The 21285-nt window shown below is 43.4% G+C and overlaps 1 protein-coding gene across 3 annotated transcripts in view; it reads right to left on the minus strand.

Moving 5' to 3' along the window:
* TENM1 (teneurin transmembrane protein 1) overlaps positions 1-21285 on the minus strand; it is a 911501-nt gene that overhangs the window by 18544 nt on the left and 871672 nt on the right. For all 3 annotated transcript variants that reach the window (XM_061409574.1, XM_061409573.1, XM_061409572.1), the window contains 2 exons: positions 12654-12826; positions 11341-11576 (listed from right to left, as the gene is read on the minus strand). In XM_061409574.1, coding sequence (XP_061265558.1) covers positions 11341-11576; positions 12654-12826 — 409 coding nt within the window. The remainder of the gene's footprint in view (positions 1-11340; positions 11577-12653; positions 12827-21285) is intronic.

Raw genomic sequence — 21285 nt, forward strand, 5'->3', positions numbered from 1 at the left:
GAGATCAAACGTGTACCCCCTGCAGTGGAAGCGCGAAGTCTTAACTTTCCTAACCACCAGGGAGGTCTCAGTAATTGTTATTTTTAGATATGATTACTCTTCTCATCTCAGTTAGGCTTCTAAATGGGCCCATGTGTCAGATTCCAAAGTGACTGTAGGAACTGTCAACATGATCCAGGACAGAGTGTTAAATATCTGGTTAATGAGGTAGGGGAAAAAATTCAACATTAGGGTTTGACTACATTAATCATACTCATACTAAACCAATTCACTAGCTATTCAACTAAACTTTATGATAATTCATTTAAAATTTTTGTGGTCAAGGATTCCTTTAATTATCTGAAAGCTATACACTGTTTCCCCAGAAAAATGCATATAAACACATCAATGAACATTTTAAACAAAATCTCAAGTGGGCTCTGAAATCATGAAACTTTTAGGGGTCTTGAGTCCAGTTTCAAAAACCTCAGAAAGAGGTTTTAAAAAATGTTAATTTTTTTTTGCTGTTTAAAAAACTGAGATAAAACTGACATAAAACATTATATTAGTTTTAGGTGTATGGTATGATTCAGTATTGGTATATATTTCAAAATAATCACCACGATAAATCTAGTTGACATCCATCACCACATGTAGTTATAATTTTTTTTCCAGAGATGAGGACTTTTAAGATCTATTCTCTTAGCAACTGTCAAGTATACAATACAGTATTATTCACTATAGTCACCATGCTGTACATTACATGCTCATATCTTTTAACTGAAACTTTGTACCTTTTGACCTCCTCCACCCATTTCACCCACCCTTCACTCCCTGCCTCTGGCCACCACCAATCTGTTCTCTCTCTGTATCTATTAGCTCTTTTTTTTGCAGGGGGTGGGATTCAACATCTAAATGAGATGTAGAATTTTTATTTTAGTGGCCTGGATGAGTGCAAAGCCAACATTCTCATTTCAGACTCTGGTCTTCCTTTGCTCCTTTTATGCACTTTGCTTTTTAAAATAACCTCTTTAAGTACCTCCCTCCAATTATAAAAGTGATATTTTTCCATTGCAGAAAAACTGGAAAGTATAGAAATATACAAAGAAAATAATTATCTGTAATCCTATCCTCCAGCATGAATCACTGCTAATCACTGCTAATCATTTCCAGCATTTCATACCCACTTTTTAAAAATATAATCTTACACTTAAAGAATACAAGAATTGTTTCATATCCTAGTGTTCAGCTAATGTTTTATCTCCATCATTCCTCATGTTATTAGATCTTCTGAATATGTGGATTTTAATGGTTATATCAACATGATAAACATTTATCTATCCTTTCTCCTATTGTTGGAAATTAGTTTTTGTTGTCCATTTTTCTTTCAATGTTCATGATTTGTTGAGAAGTTTTGTAAGTAATTATTTCCTTAATACAAACCCTGTAAGGGAAATTACTGGGTCAAATGATAACATATTAAAGACTCCTGCTGCAACTTGAGATATTACTTTACAGTGCACAAAGGTTTACAAATGTATGCTCTTATTAACTAGCAGTGGAGGAGTTCCTGTCTGCATTGTAACCAGCACTGAGGATTATCATTGTTAGTAAGCTTTTCCCAATATGAGAGTGGAGAAAACGGTATGTTATTGTGGTTTAAATTTGCATGTATTTAATTACCAATGAAATTGAACCGTTTTAAATGGCTATTGGCCACACCTATGTCTTCTATGAATTGTCTGCTATTTTCAACGTTTTTTGGTTTCAGTTTCTTTATCAGCCAGCTAGGGCTAATGATATTTGCCCTTAGTTTTGAGCTGCAGAAAAAAAAAAAAAGGACAGCAAGTGTTCCATGCTATGAATTCCAGAAGACTAGTGATTAGATATTCCAATTATTTGGGAGGAAGTCTTGCTAGCTGCAGTGGTAGGTTTCATTCATGGAATAGAGCCACAGATCGGGAAGCATGACTCTAACCACCTGTAGCCTATGTGTGCAGTGTTGTAGCATAAATACAAACTAACCTGCTGTTATAACCTAAAAGGTGATAGAGAAGCACATATTTCCTGTCTTTTGATACACAGGGCTTGGAAACCTACACAAAACCAGGTGTTCTTTCTTCAACTACCTTTCCTGTGGTTTTATAGCCACATATCTCTAACTGTAACACTGTTCATTTACAATAGCTGTAAAATATCCATGTACTCCCAGAGACAGTTGTAACTGTTACAATTTATGTTATAATGGTAGTTAAAGAGCCAAAGTATCAAGTGATTTTCAGTTCAACTAAATTTGTGGTTTTATTTGTCTGATAGATTAAGTTTACTACTCAAGAACACATTTCTTAATAAAATCATTACAGCGACACAAGCAAGGGACCACTGTTGAAAATCCACTACAAAGCGAGCAGAGGAAAAGTCTGCCTAATGTTCCTTCTCTGCCTGTCAAGACTTATGCTACCATGCTTCTCCGTTTTTGGATAATGCACTCTGATATTCAGATGTTGCTGAAACACTAGTTTCAAAGTCAGGTTTGGAAGGTAATGTGAAATTTGGCTCAGAGCTGCAAGGGGATGAAAGAATTGAAGATACCACAGCCCTCCATCTGGCGAGTCTCCTGTGGAACTTGTGAGAAGACTGTGGGAAAGAATGGTTTTCTTAGGTAAGCTCCTTGACCTTCCTTCTTGACTGCCTATGTGACTCCAGCCTGTATGGCAGGAAGCAGAACTAGGCTGACCGCCTCTGACTGCTGGGATCATGAGCGAGGTTGGAAAAGCAACGTGTTCATACAAGCTATTGTTTGCCTGAAAGACAGTAATAGCCCTTGACCCAAGTGTGGGCCATCAATCCTTATTTCAGCTCTTCCCCCAAACAATCTATAGCAATCCCTGACCTGGAAAAGAGAGGGGCAAAGCAAAGGTTGACGTTTGAGAATAGCCCCAAGTTAAAAAGGGTCCCTTTGGACAAGCTGCACATTGAACGAGAGATCTGAGTTTGGCAACTGATGAGCTGTCCACTGGGGTAAGGAAGCTGGACGTGGTAAAATTTTTCATAAGAAAGGACGTATTTGTGCTTTAATTTATTCTTTGGTTTTCCTTAGGCTTTTTTTCAGCTTTGCTGAAGATAAGTAAGGAGAAAGGCTTGCTTTTTGTCCACACTTGGACCAGAGAGGAAAGAGGAAAGAGCATGCCCTGGGGAGCCATGGGTTGTGTTGCCAGCAGGAATCAACGTACCTGCAAAGCATGGGCACAGGCCAAAGATCCAAAGAAAGGTGTCCTCTGCCTCCCCCCAGAGCCTTTCCTTGCTCTTTCTGAGGAGTTTGTGTTTTAATTGCTTAAGAGACAGTCCTTTCAACTCCCTTCAATTTGAAACTCATTCAATTAGTAGCCTAAAGATTATATTAGGTTGATCTATAAGACAACTGCTGGTGTTTGAGTGTTTTTTGGTCTACGAAAAGGGCAGCTTGCTATGGTTTAACCCAACACACACACACACCAACAGGAAAGTATTTAATCAAGAGCAAATTAGTGTAAAACTGTGCAAGTTAAATGGTATGGCAGAAATCAGGTGAGAGGAATGAATAAGGTTTTGAAGAAGAACTGGTATGCTCATTCGCACATACACACACAGTGCTAAACTCTAAGCTACAATCAGAGCAGCTGATTTTCTTTCACAAGAAAGGAGGAGAAGGCTGAATTTTCAAGAATGCTATCTAGCATTTCAACTCACAATGCAACTGAGGTACCTGTTAGATTTTTGCTGAAGAAGTTTGAAGGTGAATAAGTCAGGTGGGCCAAATATTCACTCTGTGGTTTGGAAGACATACTGCATTTAAGTTTCATGAAGCTGTGAGAATGGATGCAGGAGTCAGAGCTGCTTTTAAATTGGGACATGCTCCTTTATTCTCGCTGGTTTAAAGGTAATTAGTACTTGATTTTTAGATATTGATCAATACAATTCTAAAGACTTTATTTTTGACTGATATTGCTATGCTGACAATCAAAACCCACTTAGGCTTACTTTTATTTCAGAGTGGCCTACAAAGGAACAGGGCATGTAGGCAGCATTAACATCAGCCTCCATTACTCCACTGGGAACTTTTTTAACCTGTAGTTTGCTTTTTTCCTCCCAAGACACACTCTTTACCTGGGCAGCCAACAGAATCTTAGTGCCAGAAGAAATCTTACAACATGGGCTATTGAGCTGGACTGCCTAGGTTCAAATCCTGTGTCACCCTTTACTAGCTGTGTGACCTCTATGTGCCTCAGTTTCTTTATCTGTAAAGTGAGAATGCTAATAAGAGGACATGTCTGATAAGATGTTGTGAATAGTAAATAAGTTACTATATGGCAATATACATATAAGATTTCAATGAATGTTAGCTGTTATAATTATGCTTAGTGGTAGCTGTTATAATTATGCTTAGTGGTAACAATACTACTAATAATAGAGATTGTATAGACCATATCCCTCATTTTATAGATGGGAAAAGTGGTGCAAAATTATGGGCATACCGGTTCTTCTTTAAAACCTTATTCATTCCTCTCACCTGATTTCTGCCATACCATTTAACCTGGACACTTTTTGCACTAAATTAATTTGCTCTTGTGGAAATACTTTCCTGTTGGTGAATTCATCTGGGTGACCATACAATCGGCATTTAAAAATTTTAATATCAATTAACTAATACTTATATACAAATGAAATAGTGTGTGAAATAAGACTTTCTGCCTAGTTATCTTAGCAGAGTCGTCCCAGGATTAACAAACATAGTTGTTTCTATGATTTGAAGGCCCCAAGGATCCCCCTGACCCTGAAAACCAACACTGCTCAGTAGCCTTGATGCCTGAAATCTCCAGGTGACTCCTTATGGGTAAATACACTGTTACCTGGGATGGAGAACCACAGATATATTTTAAAAACAGACAAATCTATCTGTAAGCAGGCTTCTTACCTAAATTTTCACAAAATGAATCCCTCCAGCAAACCTGGAGAGAAGGAAGTCAAAACAGCATGAAGCAAACATGTTTTCTGAGAAAGGAGGGAGATGCTAGAGGGAACGCGCCTCCCACATTCCCCATCATTCGTCAGCCTGGGACCTTGTGTTTCACCAGGCTTGTTCTGCCTTTCAGAGCTCAGCTCACGTAGGACTAGTCACATGTTGCATTTTAAAACCACTCTACCCTGTTCTTAGTTATCTTTGAATGGAGAGAAAAACAATCAATTGTGAGGGTTTTTAGACGAGTCTTCACTTCATTTTGCTTGTAAACACATAATCTGATGACTTCAGTGTGAAGTGCTAAGCTTCTTGGATTTTTTTTTTTCTTTTTAATAAAGGACGCTGCAGTTTTGGAGCTTTGCTGTCACCTCACATCTCAGTCTGAGAAATCTTATGAAGAGCTTGAGGCCCAATGCTGGGATAAGTCTCATCTAAACAGCATTACGATTCATGGACACAGCAAGGTGTGATCTGGATGTATTTTCTAAACCAGTTTGCTTTCGGTGAATGTCGAATTTCTTGATGGGCCAGGGAAAGGTATTTATGGGGACAGATGAATGCAGCAGATGAGAATATACATAGACTGGAGGGGAAAGTACATTGCAAGGAAGATGATTCAAACACAACTCAGGTTCGGTGTGTGTGTCGGGGGGAGGAAATGGATTTTTTAAATAGGTGAAATTTTAGGATGTTAATGTGATTTATTTCACTTAATGGAGCTGGTGCCAAAGCAGGTTCTCATGTTCCCCAGCAGTTTGTTTCCTCACCTTGAAGAGGACCCTGAGTGTGTGTGTGAAAAAAAAAGTCACCAATCACTGGAGAAAAGTGACTCTTTTTGCTTTATCTTCAAGGGAAGTCTATCATTTTCCGATTTTTTTCCTTTCCACTAGAAGGTCTGGGCTGGATCCACACTGGCCTTTGGGGAACATATTCATTCCATTAAATTGGCTATGCCTAATCTGGGGAAACTGAGGCAGTGATATAAGCAAGAGTGCCTAAGGATGGAGAGAGTAGATAAGGACTGTCGAGTTAAACAGCCTCCTTCCTCTCGCCTCCTTCACACTTTTCCTGCCCACCCACACTTGCCAGTACATTAGAGTCGATTATTTGTCTCTTTTTGTCAGCATTGAAATGAGGAGTCAGGCCCTGCCAAGATGGGCTCCACTGAGTGGGGCAATGATTTATAGATTAATTATTTTAAGGAACAAGGAAGTACAACATGATGGAGTGGAAAGAGCGCTGCACTAGGCGAAGACTTGCATTTTAGTGCTGGCTCTGATCCATAATAGCTGTTTGACTTTGGGCAAATCACTTAACCTCTCTAGGCCTTAGTCTCCTTATCTGTAAATTGGGAATAGCCAATCATTAATGGTTGTGGTGATCAAACAAAACTCTGACTATGAAAACATTTTGTTAATTGTAGGAAATGGCAACACACTCCAGTACTCTTGCCTGGAAAATCCTGTGGGCTACAATCCATGGGGTCAAAAAGAGTCGGACACGACTGAGCGACTTTACTTCACTTTAAACATATGTAAAGGATCATTATTGGTGTTAGAATTTTCTAGGGACGTGTACAGTAACACCACCTACCCAGTCTCCAGTCCCAGAACGTCAGGAAGAACCCCTGAAGTCACAGATGAGAGGGCCCTGAATTTGCTGCCGTTATAAGCCATTCTACAAATCTGCTCAACTCTACCACCAGATGGGAAACTGGTCAATTATAAATAGTATTAACTAAATAACACTTCAGAAATGTTAGGATCTAACAGAAGGATCTATCAAGGATCTAACAGAAGCAGAAGAGATTAGGAAGAGGTGGCAATAATACACAAAAGAACTTACAAAAAAGGTCTTAATGACCCAGATAACCACGATGGTATGATCATTCACCTAGAGCCAGACATCCTAGAGTGCAAAGTCAAGTGGGCCTTAGGAAGCGTTATTATAAACAAAGCTAGTGGAGGTGGTGGAATTCAAGCTGAGCTATTTAAAATCTTAAAAGATGGTGTGGTTAAAGTACTGCACTCAACATGCCAGCAAATTTGGAAAACTCAGCAGTAGCCACAGGACTGGAAAAGGTCAGATTTCATTCCAATCCCAAAGAAGGGCAATGCCAAAGAATGTTCAAACTACCGCACAATTGCACTCATCTCACATGTTAGCAGGGCTTCCCAGGTGGGGCTAGTGGTAATGCCAATGCAGGAGATGTAAGGGATGCGTGTTTGACCCCTGGGTTGGGAAGGTCCCCTGGAGGAGGGCATGGTAACCCACTCCAGTTTTCTTGCCTGGAGAATCCAATGGACAGAATAGCTTGGTGGGCTACAGTCCATAAGGTTGCAAAGAGTCAGACATGACTGAAACGACTTGGCATGCACACACACACATGCCAGCAAGGTAATGCTAAAAATCCTTCAAGGCAGGCTTCAATAGCACTGAACTTCCAGATGTACCTGGAACTGCCAGATGTACAAGCTGGGTTTAGAAAAGGCAGAGGAGCCAGAGATCAAATTGCCAACATTCACTGGATCATAGAGAAAGCAAGGGAATTCCAGAAAAGCATCTACTTCTGCTCCATTGACTATGAGAAAGCCTTTGACTGTGTGGATTACAACACTGTGGAAAACTCTTAAAGAGATGGGAGTATCAGACCACCTTACCTGTCTACTGAGAAACCTGTATATGATCAAGGAACAACAGTTAGAACTGGACATGGAACAGCAGACTGGTTCAAAATTGGGAAAGGCTGTATATAGTCGCCCTGTTTACTTAACTTACATGTAGAGTACATAATATGAAATGTTAGATGAATCACAAGCTGAAATCAAGATTTCCAGGAGAAATATCAACAAGCTCAGATATGTAGATGATACCACAATAATGGCAGAAAACAAAGAGGAATTAAAAAGCCTCTTGATGAGGATGAAAGAGGAGGGTGAAAAAGCTAGCTTAAAACTCATTATGGCAAAACCAATACAATATTGTAAAGTTAAAAAATAAAATAAAATAAACTAAAAAATAAATGCAATTATTAAAAAAAAAAGAAGTACACTTTGAAAAAAAAAGGAAAAAAAAATACTAAGATCATGGCATCCAGTCCCCTCAACTTCATGGCAAATAGATGGGGAAAAAAAAGGAAACAGTGGCAGATTTTATTTTCTTGGGTTCCAAAATCACTGTGGATGGTGATTGCAGCCATGAAAGTAAAAGACGCTTGCTCCTTGGAGGAAAAGGTATGACAAACCTAGACAGCATATTAAAAAGCAGAGACATCACTTTACCAACAAATGTCCATATAGTCAAAGCTATGGTTTTTCTAGTAGCCATGTACAGATTTGAGTTGGACCATAAAGAAGGCTGAGCACAAAAGAATTGATGCTTTTAAACTGTTGTGCTGGAGAAGAATCTTGAGAGTCCCCTGGACAGCAAGGAGATCAAACCAGTCAGTCCTAAAGGAAATCAACCCTGAATATTCATTGAAAGGACTGATGCTGAAACTGAAGCTCCAATACTTTGGCTACTTGATGCGAAGAGCTGACTCACTGGAAAAGACCCTGATGCTGGGAAGATTGAGGGCAGGAGGAAAGGAGGATGATAGAGGATGAGATGGTTGGATGGCAGCATCAACTCAATGGACATGAGTTTGAGCAAGCTCTGGGAGATAGTGAAGGACAGGGAAGCCTGGCATGCTTCAATCCATGGGGTGGCAAAGAGATGGACATGACTTAGTGACTGAACAACAACAACAAATAACACTTCACTCTACTCACACGGAAGAGTGCCCATATATTTTATGCCCACTAACCTCAGTATTAAGAACAATTTGGAATATGATGTGAAAATTATACTTTATACTCTCTCTCCATTATCTGTACATACGGAGGGGAGAAAATAGGATGGGCCATCATAGAAAGCGGAAAATAATAAAGCCACATGGTATAGAATGTGTTGTAAAAAATGGAAAATCCCAAAGTCATATAGTGTATGATATGACTCACAAACTTTATTCAGACTCTAAGCTGCTGCTGCTGCTGCTAAGTCGCTTCAGTCGTGTCCAACTCTGTGCGACCCCATAGATGGCAGCCCACCAGGCTCCACTGTCCCTGGTATTCTCCAGGCAAGAACACTGCAGTGGGCTGCCATTTTCTTCTCCAATGCATGAAAACTGAAAGTGAAGTCGCTCAGTCGTGTCTGACTCTATGCGACACCATAGACAGCAGCCTACCAGACTCCTCCGTCCATGGGATTTTCCAGGCAAGAGTACTGGAGTGGGGTGCCATTGCCTTCTCCGACTCTAAGCTGGGGAGGCACCAAAATACCATTTATTTGATGTAATTTTCCTAGGGTGAGTCCATGAGGTTGATATACCATGTGTATATAATTCTGACTTTTCTCTAGTATGACATCTTCATTTCACAGGTGAAAAAAATAAAGGCATTTCTTAAGCCAGTTGTAAGACTCCCCCATTTAGGGTTCTAAGCAGGAGATCCCATTTCTAGAAGAACTCTGATAGGAAACCCTTACTGCCCACACATAGAGAGGTTTGGACTATTTGGGCTGGTTTCACCTCTCATTTCTCCCACTCCAGTACTCTTGCCTGGAAAATCCCATGGATGGAGGAGCCTGGTAGGCTGCAGTCCATGGGGTCGCTAAGGGTCGGACACGACTAAGCAACTTCACTTTCACTTTTTACTTTCATGCATTGGAGAAGGAAATGGCAACCCACTCCAGTGTTCTTGCCTGGAGAATCCCAGGGACGGGGGAGCCTGGTGGGCTGCTGTCTACGTGGTTGCACAGAGTCGGACACGACTGAAGCGACTTAGCAGCAGCAGCAGCAGCACCTCTCATTTCAGTGGCATTTCTGGTAAATATTCTGGCAATCGAATCAAAGCATACAAACTGACTTGTGCATGTAGACAACTTTAGTGGCTGTTACAAAAACAACCACAAAAGTCTATCTCTGAGTCACCAACAGAACTGACTCAGAAGTGAGCACATGGGACTGGCCTGACTGCTTGTTGCTGGAATTGGGTGGTTGTTTGGTGTTGCCCTGTCACAGCCTAGAGGTTACTGCATTTTTACTGTGAGCGAAGAAATGCAAGTGTTCCAGGTATCCCAGGCAAGACACAGGTGCTCAAAGCAGGCCTAGCCTCAATAGTGAGTAACTGCCTCAGGTTGGCAGTTGCTCTTGGGCTCATATTGAATGTTGCTATATTTGGAAAGTTGGTCATGTCATCCTAACATTGCTTCATGTTCAAGAAGGGACAGGTAGAAAGAGTGCGGTGGTGCTTGTGGGTTTCGTGTTCAGCAGAAAGGCAATTCTGACTGAGAGATCCCAGGTTAACTGTGGTGACTGTGCTCGGTAAAAACTTGAAAACTCCCAAATCCTGCATTTCTCCCAGGCAGCTCTCTTCTGGGCTTCCCAGGTGATGCTAGTGGTAAAGAAGCTGCCTGCCAACGCAGGAGATGGAAGAGACCCGGGTTCAATCCTGGGTCGGGAAGATCCCCTGGAGGAGGACATGGTACCCCACTCCAGTATTCTTGCCTGGAGAATCCCATGGACAGAGGAGCCTGGTGGGCTACAGTCCATGAGGTCACAAAGGGTTGGACACAACTGAAGCACGCATCCATGCTCTCTCTGAGTGCCATTAAGCCAACAGGAGCACTAATCCTTGACCTCTCTGGCCCTTAATATGTATATTCAAGGCAATGATACCATTCACTGATTTCTCCTTTAATTGCCTTTGTCCAAATGTTGCCTGACGTTGCATATCCTTCTGTGTGTACCTGCCTGGCCTTTTCGAATAAAGTATCTACCACCACATGGCGCTTCCCTTGTGGCTCAGCTGGTAACAAATCTACCTGCAATGCAGGAGACCTGGGTTCAATCCCTGGGTTGGGAAGATCCCGTGGAGAAGGGAAAGGTTACCCACTCCAGTATTCTGGCCTGGAGAATTCCATGGACTGTGTAGTCCACTGGGTCGTAAAGAGTCCGACATGACTGAGCGACTTTCACTTTCACTTTTTACCAGGAAGCAGGGGTTTGAGGCATCTCCAGGCCATATGAGGGGTTCCAGAGGGCCTCCTGACTACACGCATTTCTAGATCCAGACATTGTCAGTGCCTGAAATTGCTACTGTTAGAGCACTTTAGCTGGCTAATGACAAAGAAAGCTCTTATTAGAATGTTCATTTAAGGATAGTGAACGATTATCAGCCATTAGCACCCTCTCTTGAATTACTATATTATATAAGTTAGTCACCTAGAAAACCTTTAGAGAAATGGGACTTCTGATTAGGGAGGTGCTGTGGTTTTCAAAAATACAATACCAGTCATCTAGGTGCTGTCAGGTCGAGACTTACCCTCAGCCTCCTTTCGAAAGCTGAAATGTTGCCTTTGTTCTGCTCCTTGCGCTGCCGCCACTCGATGAGGTTGGCGTTGTGCTCCCCGGGCAGAGAGATGTTGCATTTGCCCAGGGTGGGGTTGACCGCCCCGGCCAGGATGTGGGGCTCTGAACTGAGGCTGATCTCCATCCCACTGGCAAACGTGACACGCAGGGAGCCGTCTGGACTCACCCGATAGGTGCTCTGGGTATTTTCTGCAGAGAGAGGAGCAAAGGAGGAAGCGGGGGAAGAAGAGGGAAGCACAGAAGTAGAGGAGAGACAACTTGAGCTTCAGGAGGCAAGTTTGGGAAAGGATGAGCAGGTGTGGCGCCATGGACCTCACTGCCCTCAGGGCTACAGACAACCATTCTGACAAGCCCTCTGTCCATTTGGGTCTTGTTAGTTTCACAGCTGGGCTGTCTTGTTTCTTGGACAAAAGACTCCTGAGTAATACTGCAGGCTGTTTCTGTTTTTCAAAACGTTCTCATTTTTAAAGGATTTCCTCACAAACTTCTTCTCTGACTTGGTGGATTGGCCTTCTCCATTTGATATGCTGGGAGCTAGAATGAGCGGAGTATGCAGTGTAATTCAGAACCCTCAACCTGGGGACATAAGCACAGTGGCTGGTCTCCAGGAAAGGATACGCTGACAAAGGTTGCCGCCGATCCTTTTAGAGTGGATCTGATGTTGGACAGTTCTGTGTTTGGCCTCACAGCCTAACAATAGAACGGGTCCTTAATGACTGGGCAGAGAGAAAATGATTTCTCTGTGTCCATTTCTCTCAGCTTCTAAGACATTCTTTCCAAATCCACCTTCCTTTTTTCCTTCCGTCCTGTTTACTTCCCTCTTGCTCTCTCCCTCTCTCTCCTTTCCTTCTTTTTTCCTTCCATTCTCTCTTACATTTCCCTTATATTCCAGCTTGGTATGCACCCTCACTCCTCCTTTTTATTCACCCACGTCATCACTGCTCTAGAATGCTAATTTCAGATGGGACACAGACTTCGTGCCTTTAGTATACCCCCAATCAGAGCTTAAAGAGCTTTACAAACAACTGGGTGTTGGGAAATGGCTTGATGGAAGAGTATATTTGGCAGGAATTGAACCTCCTAACTCCCACAGGGATGTGGCCCAATGTTGCTGTAGGAACTTTATGAAAGGTGTGACTTGGGATTCAGCCTCCACAGCTGGAATATGGGGACAAGAAGTCTTCTATTAATTAACAGTGTGTGGAGGTTTGATGGTAGAAGTGAGAGAGATGCCATTAGAGGCGGCAAAGTTGGAAATATTCTTACCTTGTTTCAAAATATATATGGTACTCGTGGCTGTCAGATTAGTTGACATGAGGACGTTTTCGCGGTTGGAAGTATCTAGCTCCACTTTCGTCAGCTTCTCCAGGTCACTGTGGAAGCTGCTGACATCTCCAGTGGGAAACGTTGCATTGGTCAGATGCCCCTCGGGGTCATACCTGCGGAATGTAACCAACCCAACTTTGAAGTCTCTTGGCAGTGATAATGGGCCTTTGCAAAATAAAACTCACTTGGCAGCTAATACAGTTAAACTTTGAGTGATAACAAGTATTATTAACCTTGTTCAATAAGAAGAAAAAGGTCAGAGAGATGATTAATCAAACGAAGGTATTTTTTGCAGCTTCTGAATTCTTGATGACTTCCTTGAGCTGTGCTGTTTTACAGAAAAAATATATCTGATAATGAATCACCAGGGTGGAAAACTGATTTATGAATCATGTCCCGCTGTGTGCAATGTTGCAGGGAGCCTTCCATTTGCAATTTGGGTCGATCCCATCAGATGTGATGGATCACAAAAACCAGCAGAGGGTGCTGTTGGCAAAGAAAAAGGACGCACAAATGTTCGCCTCCCCCCAACCCCCCCCAAACAGGCAGAGAAGGCCAATAAACTGATTTTGCATTGTGATAGGAAAATTATATTTGCTGCTGTTTAAGTTGCCAAATTTGAAATGAATGAATCATTCTTCCAACAAAATGAACAAGCACAGAAGATAATGGAAACATACTCATTAAAACATTCTGGAACCCCCTGATCTCAGTGTCACTTAATTTTTTTCTCTTTTTATAGTATAGTACATAATGTGTTGTAATTTGCCTGTATGAGTAAGAGCTCCCCCCCACCCCCGCCAAATAATTACCTGGGATAATAGGCAATAACCTATATCTAGAAATAGACTCTGGTGAGTTGAATTTTTTTTTTTTTTAAATCAGAACTATTGGCAATCTGACTGGCTTCCGAATGGAGAGAACTTCCCTGAAGGCTTTTGATGTGGAACTGTTCTTTTATTGCCAATAGAACCAAGAAAAATAAACTCTTCATTAAAAGTAAAGACATGCACTTGGAAACCCATTACTGTTTTCTTTTCAAGTTGCAAATTTAAAAATATTTAAGTACTTTTATTTGCTTTTAAAATGTTAAACAATTATATTCTTTTAACCTAAAGTGAGCAGGATAGAGCCTGGACACAGTGGTGGAGCCTGGCCCTACTGCCTGTTGTTCAGTCACTTCAGTCCTGTCCGATTCTTTGTGACCCCATGGACCGTAGCCCACCAGGCTCCCTCTGTCCATGGGGATTGTCCAGGCAGGAATACTGGAGTGGGTTGCTATTTCCTTCTCCAGAGGATCTTCCCAACCCAGGGATTGAACACATGTCTCCTGCACTGCAGGTGGATTCTTTACCACTGAGCCATCAGGGAAGCCCCCTGACCCCTGGAATGATGCAAAATGGCCTAGTGACTCAGTGTGAATCCACTATGTTTTAAAGAATTCAGTCTGGAGAGTTGCTAAAATTTTAAAACATAGACCAGTCTTTGGTAGACTTGGGAAAAGGGGCTAGACATTATTTTACAGGACGAAACTGGACTTGAGGCTATACACAATGGCATGTCAAGTTCAGTTCTGTGTGTACATGAGCATGCTCACAGGCACACTCGATCAGTTAAAAACAATCAGGCATGCAAATAAAAATAATCAAATAGGTCGTTTGGCATCACGGATATGGCAAGCCCCAGTTATTTAATTGGATGCACCCTTTGTTTAAATGGATTTCAGTCAAAATGGCTATTGGCATGTTGCTACTATGATGCTAAGGCCTTATTATCAAAGAAAGGCTGAAGGGTGCTGTTTGCGCCTGGGGTTAATGGCAAGATCTTCCCTGCTGCTCAGCCTGTTTGCCCATGGCCTGCTCTGGGGCTGTGAGAAGACCCTTGATGAGAACAGGGCATGGAAGGGCCTGAGTGCCTAACACAGCCTGACTTTGTCTGCCTGGTCTTTCTTTCAGGGGAGGAAAACAGTACCGAGCTTTGATTCTCACAAGGTACCAATCTGCTTTGGCCTGTAGGGAGGAGTCTCCAAGCAGACAGAAGGAAGCTACTGCAGGCCCCCTCCCGAGGGAGACTGTGGCCCCACAGCCTGGATTACGCAGGCAGTTGCTCTGTTTCACATCCTTCACCAGTCACCCGGCCGCATCAGTTTCCCTTTCCTGATTTCTAAAGGGTTTCCTCAGCACTTGGCAAGGTCACTCCTCATTATTCCCCCAGGAGATCTGACCTCTCTCAGTTACACAGCCCCTTGTTTTAAAGCAAAATTTCCTCTAAAGGTGACAGCAGTGGTGGTGCCCACTTCTCAGGGCTAGATGACAAGATCAGATGCCAACTGAGCCATCCACGAGCAGAGGTACAAGGGCCAAAAATCTGAACGAATGTTAGCACTGGCCTGTGGTATAATTCCCTGGATAGACGTAGCTGGGAGGCTGCCACCTGCTCCTTTTCTGGTGAGGGAGGTAATAGGGTAGGGATAAGGTAGGCTTTCTCATAGTCCTGCCCAAGCGCTAGACAGCTAAAAAGTTATATTGTCTGATTTCCTTTCTGTGGCTGGATAAGCCTCTTTATTTGAAAATGTACATTTGACTTTATCATAAACAAAGTACCTTGAGGGTGTTTTGCTAAGTGAAATAAGTCAGACAGTAAATACTGTATGATCTCAGTTATACGTGGACTCTAAAAAAAATTCAAACTCAAAAAACCTGAACACACCAAGCTCGTAGGAAAAGATCAGATTTGTGGTTTTCAGAGTTGGGGGTGGGTGAAGGAATAGCATAGAAGTGGTCAAAAGGTAGAAACTTCCAGTTATAAGATAAGTAAGTACTGGGGGGACTTTCCTGGTGGTCCAATGGTTAAAAATCCACCTTGCAGTGCAGGGGATGTGGGTTCGATCCCAGGTTAGGGAACTAAGATCCCACGTGCTCCAGGGCAGCTAAGCCTGTGCACTACAACTACCGAGCCTGTGCGCTCTAGAGCCCTTGAGCTGCAACTAGGCAGGAGCAAAAACACTGCAGCTAAGACCTAACACAGCCAAATTAATTAAATAAATCAATACATTTGTTAAAAGTACTGGAGATGCCATGTACAACAAGGTGATAGTGAACATTGCTGTGTGGTATGTATGAAGCTTCCTAAGAAACTAAATCCTAAAAGTTCTCATCATAAAGAAAACAATATTTTTCTTTTTTTGTGTGTGTGTCTATGTGGGATGATGGATGTTCACTAAACTTACTGTTGTCATCACTTTGTGATATATAGAAGTCAAGTCACTAGGCTGTATGCCTTAAACTTATAGAGCGCTGTATGTCGATTATATCTCAATAAAACTGAAGGGGAAAAAGCCAAAAAAACCCAAAGCACTCTACCCCCAACACACTCACCCACCCCTATTCTGCTAGTCACAGTCAAGGCAATGGCATTGGTGGTATCTGCAGAGTGGCACCTTTCCTGGGCTCAGCCATGCACACGGCCCTCCGTCAAAAACAACAGGCCTATGTGTCTTCTGTGGGGTCATTTCCAAAGGAAGAGCAACAGGCAGATCCCACAACTTTGGAAAGATTGCTCTGAAGTGGATAAGAAATCAAGGAAATCTTTGATTTCCTATGGCTTGCTTGAGTTTTTTTTTTTCCCCCTCCATCATAGGGGACTGCATTTTCCCCAACTGAATGTCAAAGAAACAAGTTTAATCAAAATCTCTTATGCTGTGGGTTTCCCTTTGGTGCCTGCATCCTTTGGTGCAGAGAGCACAAGCCCAATATGCTGCAACTGATCCCCTCAGGCCATAACAGGGTACTAACTTCCTTCTTTGCACCCCTACTTGTCCTCTGCACCCTGGGCTGTGAGTAGCATGCACTCAACCAAGCCCATAAATTCTGGTTTGGTGAACTGTGTGATCAGGCATTGACTGTTGCCTTCACGGTTATCAGGAGTGAGTTTGCCATCACCCTATTCCTTTCTGTCTTGATTTTACAGAGTTCCACTGCGTGCGTGCACACACACACGTGTTCCTGCGGAGCAAAGGAAACATGTGGAAAGAAATTCAGGATTCATTCTTGTCCTTGAGGACCATATCGTTTACAGTAGGGCAGATGATATTTACACATTATTAAAATATATTTGGTCTGATATTTTGTCACAAGGGCTAGCCTGCCCTTTCCCTTGAGGACAGTCTAAGTCACAGGTAAACCACGCCGAGTAAAAACCAGAAGCTCTTCCATCTTTGCTTTTAAGAAAACATTGAAGATTATAGAAGAAAAATTCATTAATTATTTTATAAAAGGAAATAGACCCTCTTTACCCTCTCAGAAACCTGAACAACCGAATAAGCATTCTTTAGGAAATACTAGATTCCCCTTTCCTTGCCAACAACTTCATTTGGCTTCCTATGACTCAGCCCAGGTCCATCATGCCCTTCTATTTTCACTTGTCCTTCATTCAATAAATATCATCAGTCTTGGGCTGGGTCCTGGGGATACTGTGCTGAATGAAATTCGAAGTCTAGTAGGGTAGATATGATAGGCACACGAATCGCTCTGATTCCAGAATACTGCCATATACTTCTGTAAACAAGGAGCTGCCAGATTTCCCTCCAGGCTGAGCACAAGGAAAGGAGGGGAATGAGGTGGTTGGTATTCGAATCCTGGAAGGTAGTGGGAGATCAATCCCTTGATAGGTAGAGACGGAGGAGGGGAGGAAGGCATTGTGAAGGCGGGCACTCTGGTGTTTGGGAAGACCATTGAGGGAAGCCGGATGCGGGAGCGCAAGGGTCCTCTCGGAGGGGCATGGGAGATGAGGCTGGAGAGGCTTGCTGGAAACAGAGCATGGGGATACTGGGGTGCCAGGCTCTGGAGGAAAGCACGCAGTCGATGGGCAATGGAGAGGCGTAGGAAGCTCTCAGGGGGAGAGCGGTATGACTCCTTAGGTGCTGTGGTGGCAGTGAATCTTGGAATGGGAGCTATGGAGCAGGGAAAACTGTTGGGAGGCTTACTGCCCCAGTTTGTGTAAGAGAAGATTGTGGCCCCTTGCCTTTATGAAACGCATGGTGATAGTTCTCCTAGGTGGTAAACTCTTGCATCTTTAGAGAGAGGGCACAGTGCCTCGTTCACCTCTGTATTGTCAGTGTGTGGCCCAGAGCAAACTCTCACTGCTTACACTTGTTGAATGTGGGAAGCAGGATCTGCCTGTGCAGATGGGAAGGACTGGATGGAGACGAGAGTGAGCGTGGTGAGAGGACAGACAGCCATCCCTGGGGATGTGGAGGCTCAGTTTAGAGAGACGTCCTGTGTGGTGCAACTCATCCTCCCAGCAAGGCTCGGAAAGTTTGTTCTGCAACCTCTCTTCCTTCGCTTCAGCCCCTGTCCCTTTGCTAGTTCTTTCTCCCCAGCATGACCCTCCACAGCTCTTGCTGCCCATTCCTGAGACTTCTCAAGGGCATAAAGCCCAAGGGGAGGGGACTGAGTGAAAGTATCCAGTCTGTCTGTGAAGTCCTCAAGGAACTGTTGGCGATGCTACATTCTTTCTTTTTTGATGTGCTCGGACTGACTATTCACTTTCATAACCATGGGAATCACATCCTCTCCTTAGGCAAATATTTTACCCACAGACCCGGCGGGTTTACCTTGTTCCCCTCCTCCCCTTGCCCCCGTTCCCTGAATCTTATCAGGTAGGAGGAAAAGCCTTCCCTTAGCCAGTTCCATAAGACTGAGCATTTGTAAAGCAGCCTAGAAAGCACCTAGAGCCGTCATGAGTGCATTTCCAAGTTGTCAGCGAATGGCGGGTTTGGCGGGTGGGGGTGGGGAATGTGCTAATCAAGACCTGAGATGGAGAGAATACAGAAAACCAAGGATCAAGAGATCATGAAAATGCAGAGTCCCCTTCGAGCAGAGGGCTCCCACAAAGGTCAAGGGCCCAAGGAGCTGTCAGCTCAGTCTGCACTGGCAGCACTGACAAAACTGACACTTTGGCCTCAGTCTGGGACCTCTGCAGATGAGTGTAGCAGAAGCCTTTGCCAGGAAAAGCCTTGCGAAATGAGGAGGCTGCCCTAGTGTGGAGATGCTGGGTCCCTCCCTTAGACCTCCGCTGGGGCAGGGTCATCGCAATCAGGAGTCCACGAGCCCCTGGGACCATGAGCCCTGCCTTGTTCCTATTCCTGCCTTGACAATCACTTCCCTGTTAGCTATTTCTCTGTGGTCAGCTTTCCCCTGACACTCAGGACACTTAGGGGCGGTGGAGCATCAAGTACTAATACGTGGGGTGTGCAACTTTTGATCCTGGTCCAAGTCAAATGGAATTAGGAAAAGCAAGGAACTATTTAAACAACATCACACTACACAGGACAAGCCTACCCACTACCACGGCACAAGATGCATTTTCAAATCCCATATCATTCTTCCTCAGCGTCACTGCAGATCATCGAAAGTTGAATGGTTGACTGGCTTCGCTACTTCTCTGTGGCAGTCGTTCATCCTGCCAACTTTTGCTTCTGTTTCTCTTTTTCTGTTTGTCATCTCAGAAAAGAAATTTGATGTTCACCTTGGCAAAGGATTTGTCCCCTTTGGGCCACAGAAGGCAGCCTATCTTTCATCTCAGAGCATCATTCCCCACACCACTTTCTCCCAACCCCAGCATGGCTCTAACCCTGACCAGAAGAGTAGGTCTGATTCTGTGTCCCCCAGCTTCAGAAAGACAAGGAAAACCTCAAGTCAGTGCTCAGGACTGGCTAAAGTGTTGGAGGATACAAGTGAAAAAAGTCGGGGCTTGTACAGGGTAGACTGTGGGAAGATATGAGTTCCATTTGAAGGCTGGAAAATTGCTCATTCTGATATGTGCAGGCAAGAAGGGATGGGAGCAGTGTTCCGTTGGGGACAGAATACACTGATTCAGGATGAAGAGGAACCTTCCACAGATGCTACCTGGTCAAGAGGGTTTTGGCATAGTGCTGGCTGGAATTTAGAAGGTGGGAGAAGGAAGAAATGGATATTCAGCCTCCCTTTCTCTTTCCTGGAGCTCTCCTATTCCTCTTGTCCAGCTCCTGCAGCACAATCTTCTAGCTCCCCAGACTTCCGATGGTCACTCTTGTTATTCCAAGTCCTCTTTGTTTTTCTGGAAGGCAGTGGCATGGTGGTGGAAAGAGCACTGGGCTAGAAGCTCAAAGACTGACTCTAGACCTGGCCAACTAGCAAAGGGAATGGCCAAGTTATTCCTCTACTCTGGGCTTCCATTTCCTTATTTGTCAAATGACCTCTAATGTCTCTTTGAGGCCATAAAAATCCCATGATAACCCCACGTAAATGCCGATGTTTCTCATCTCTTAATGCCTCAAGCTCACCGACAACAGTGACATTAGATTACCTTTTTACTCACTGCCTGCCGAGTCCTGGTGAGAGGGCTGAGCTCCCCTCACTGTTAAGCATCCTGTTTTCCTGCATCACCATGCCACCATGGACCCACAGACTAGCCGACTACAACACTGTCTTCCTATCCCACATCATCAATTTCCCCCTCTGCATTGGATCATTTTCATCAGCATACAAATAAACTGATTTTTCTCTCCTTCTCTTTACTCCATCCCCCTCTGCTCCAATTTCTTTGCTCCTCATTACAGCAATGTTCTCAGAAGGGTTCTTTACTCATGGTCTCCAAACTTTCTCCTCCCAGTTGCTCTAATTACTATTATTATTGAAATATAATCAACATATTATAAAAGTCATCATTTAAAAGTACACAGTAGGGCTTCCCTGGTGGCTTAGTGGTAAAGAATCCACCTGCCGCTGCAGGAGACATGGGTGCAATCCCTGGTCCGGGAAGATCCCACACGCCACAGAGCAACCAGGACACTATGCCTGTGCTCTAGAGCCTGGGAGCTGCAGCTACGGAGCTAAGAGTCTAGAGTTCATGCTCTGCAACCAGAGAAGCCACCACAAGGAGAAGCCTGTGCACCGCAACTGCAGAGTATCCTCCACTTGCTGCAACTAGAGAAAAGCCCCCACACAGCAAAGAAGACCTGGCACAGCCAAAAATAAATGAATACTTTTAAAAGTACTCAGTATGCAATTCAGTGGCTTTCAATACGTTGACAATGTGTGCAACCATCCGCACCATTTCTAGAACATTTCCATCACCCTCAAAATAAACCCCGTACTCAAGAGCAGTCACTCCCCCATTCACTCCTCTCCCTAGTTCTTGGCAACCACTCACCTACTTTGTATGACTTTGCCTTTTGTGGACATCTCATATAAACAGAATTATACGATATTTGTCCTTTTGTATCTGGCTTCTTTCAGTTAGCATGATGTCTTTGGGGTTCATCTACATTGTAGCATGTACCAAAACTTCATTGCTTTTCATGGATTAATGATACCCCATGGTATGAATGTACCACAGTTTGTTTGGCTATTCATGACTTGATGGACATGGTACTTTACACTTCTTGACTATTCTGAATAACACTGCTATGAAGACACGTGTGTCCATTCCCTCTTAAACCTGCTCTTGTCAAGGTAAACAATGATCTTCACAGTGCTGGGTGGAGTGGTCAACTCTCAGCACTTATCTTACTTGACTTATCAGGAGTATT

This window comes from Bos javanicus, chromosome X (assembly GCF_032452875.1).
Source record: "Bos javanicus breed banteng chromosome X, ARS-OSU_banteng_1.0, whole genome shotgun sequence".
Taxonomy (NCBI): domain Eukaryota; kingdom Metazoa; phylum Chordata; class Mammalia; order Artiodactyla; family Bovidae; genus Bos; species Bos javanicus.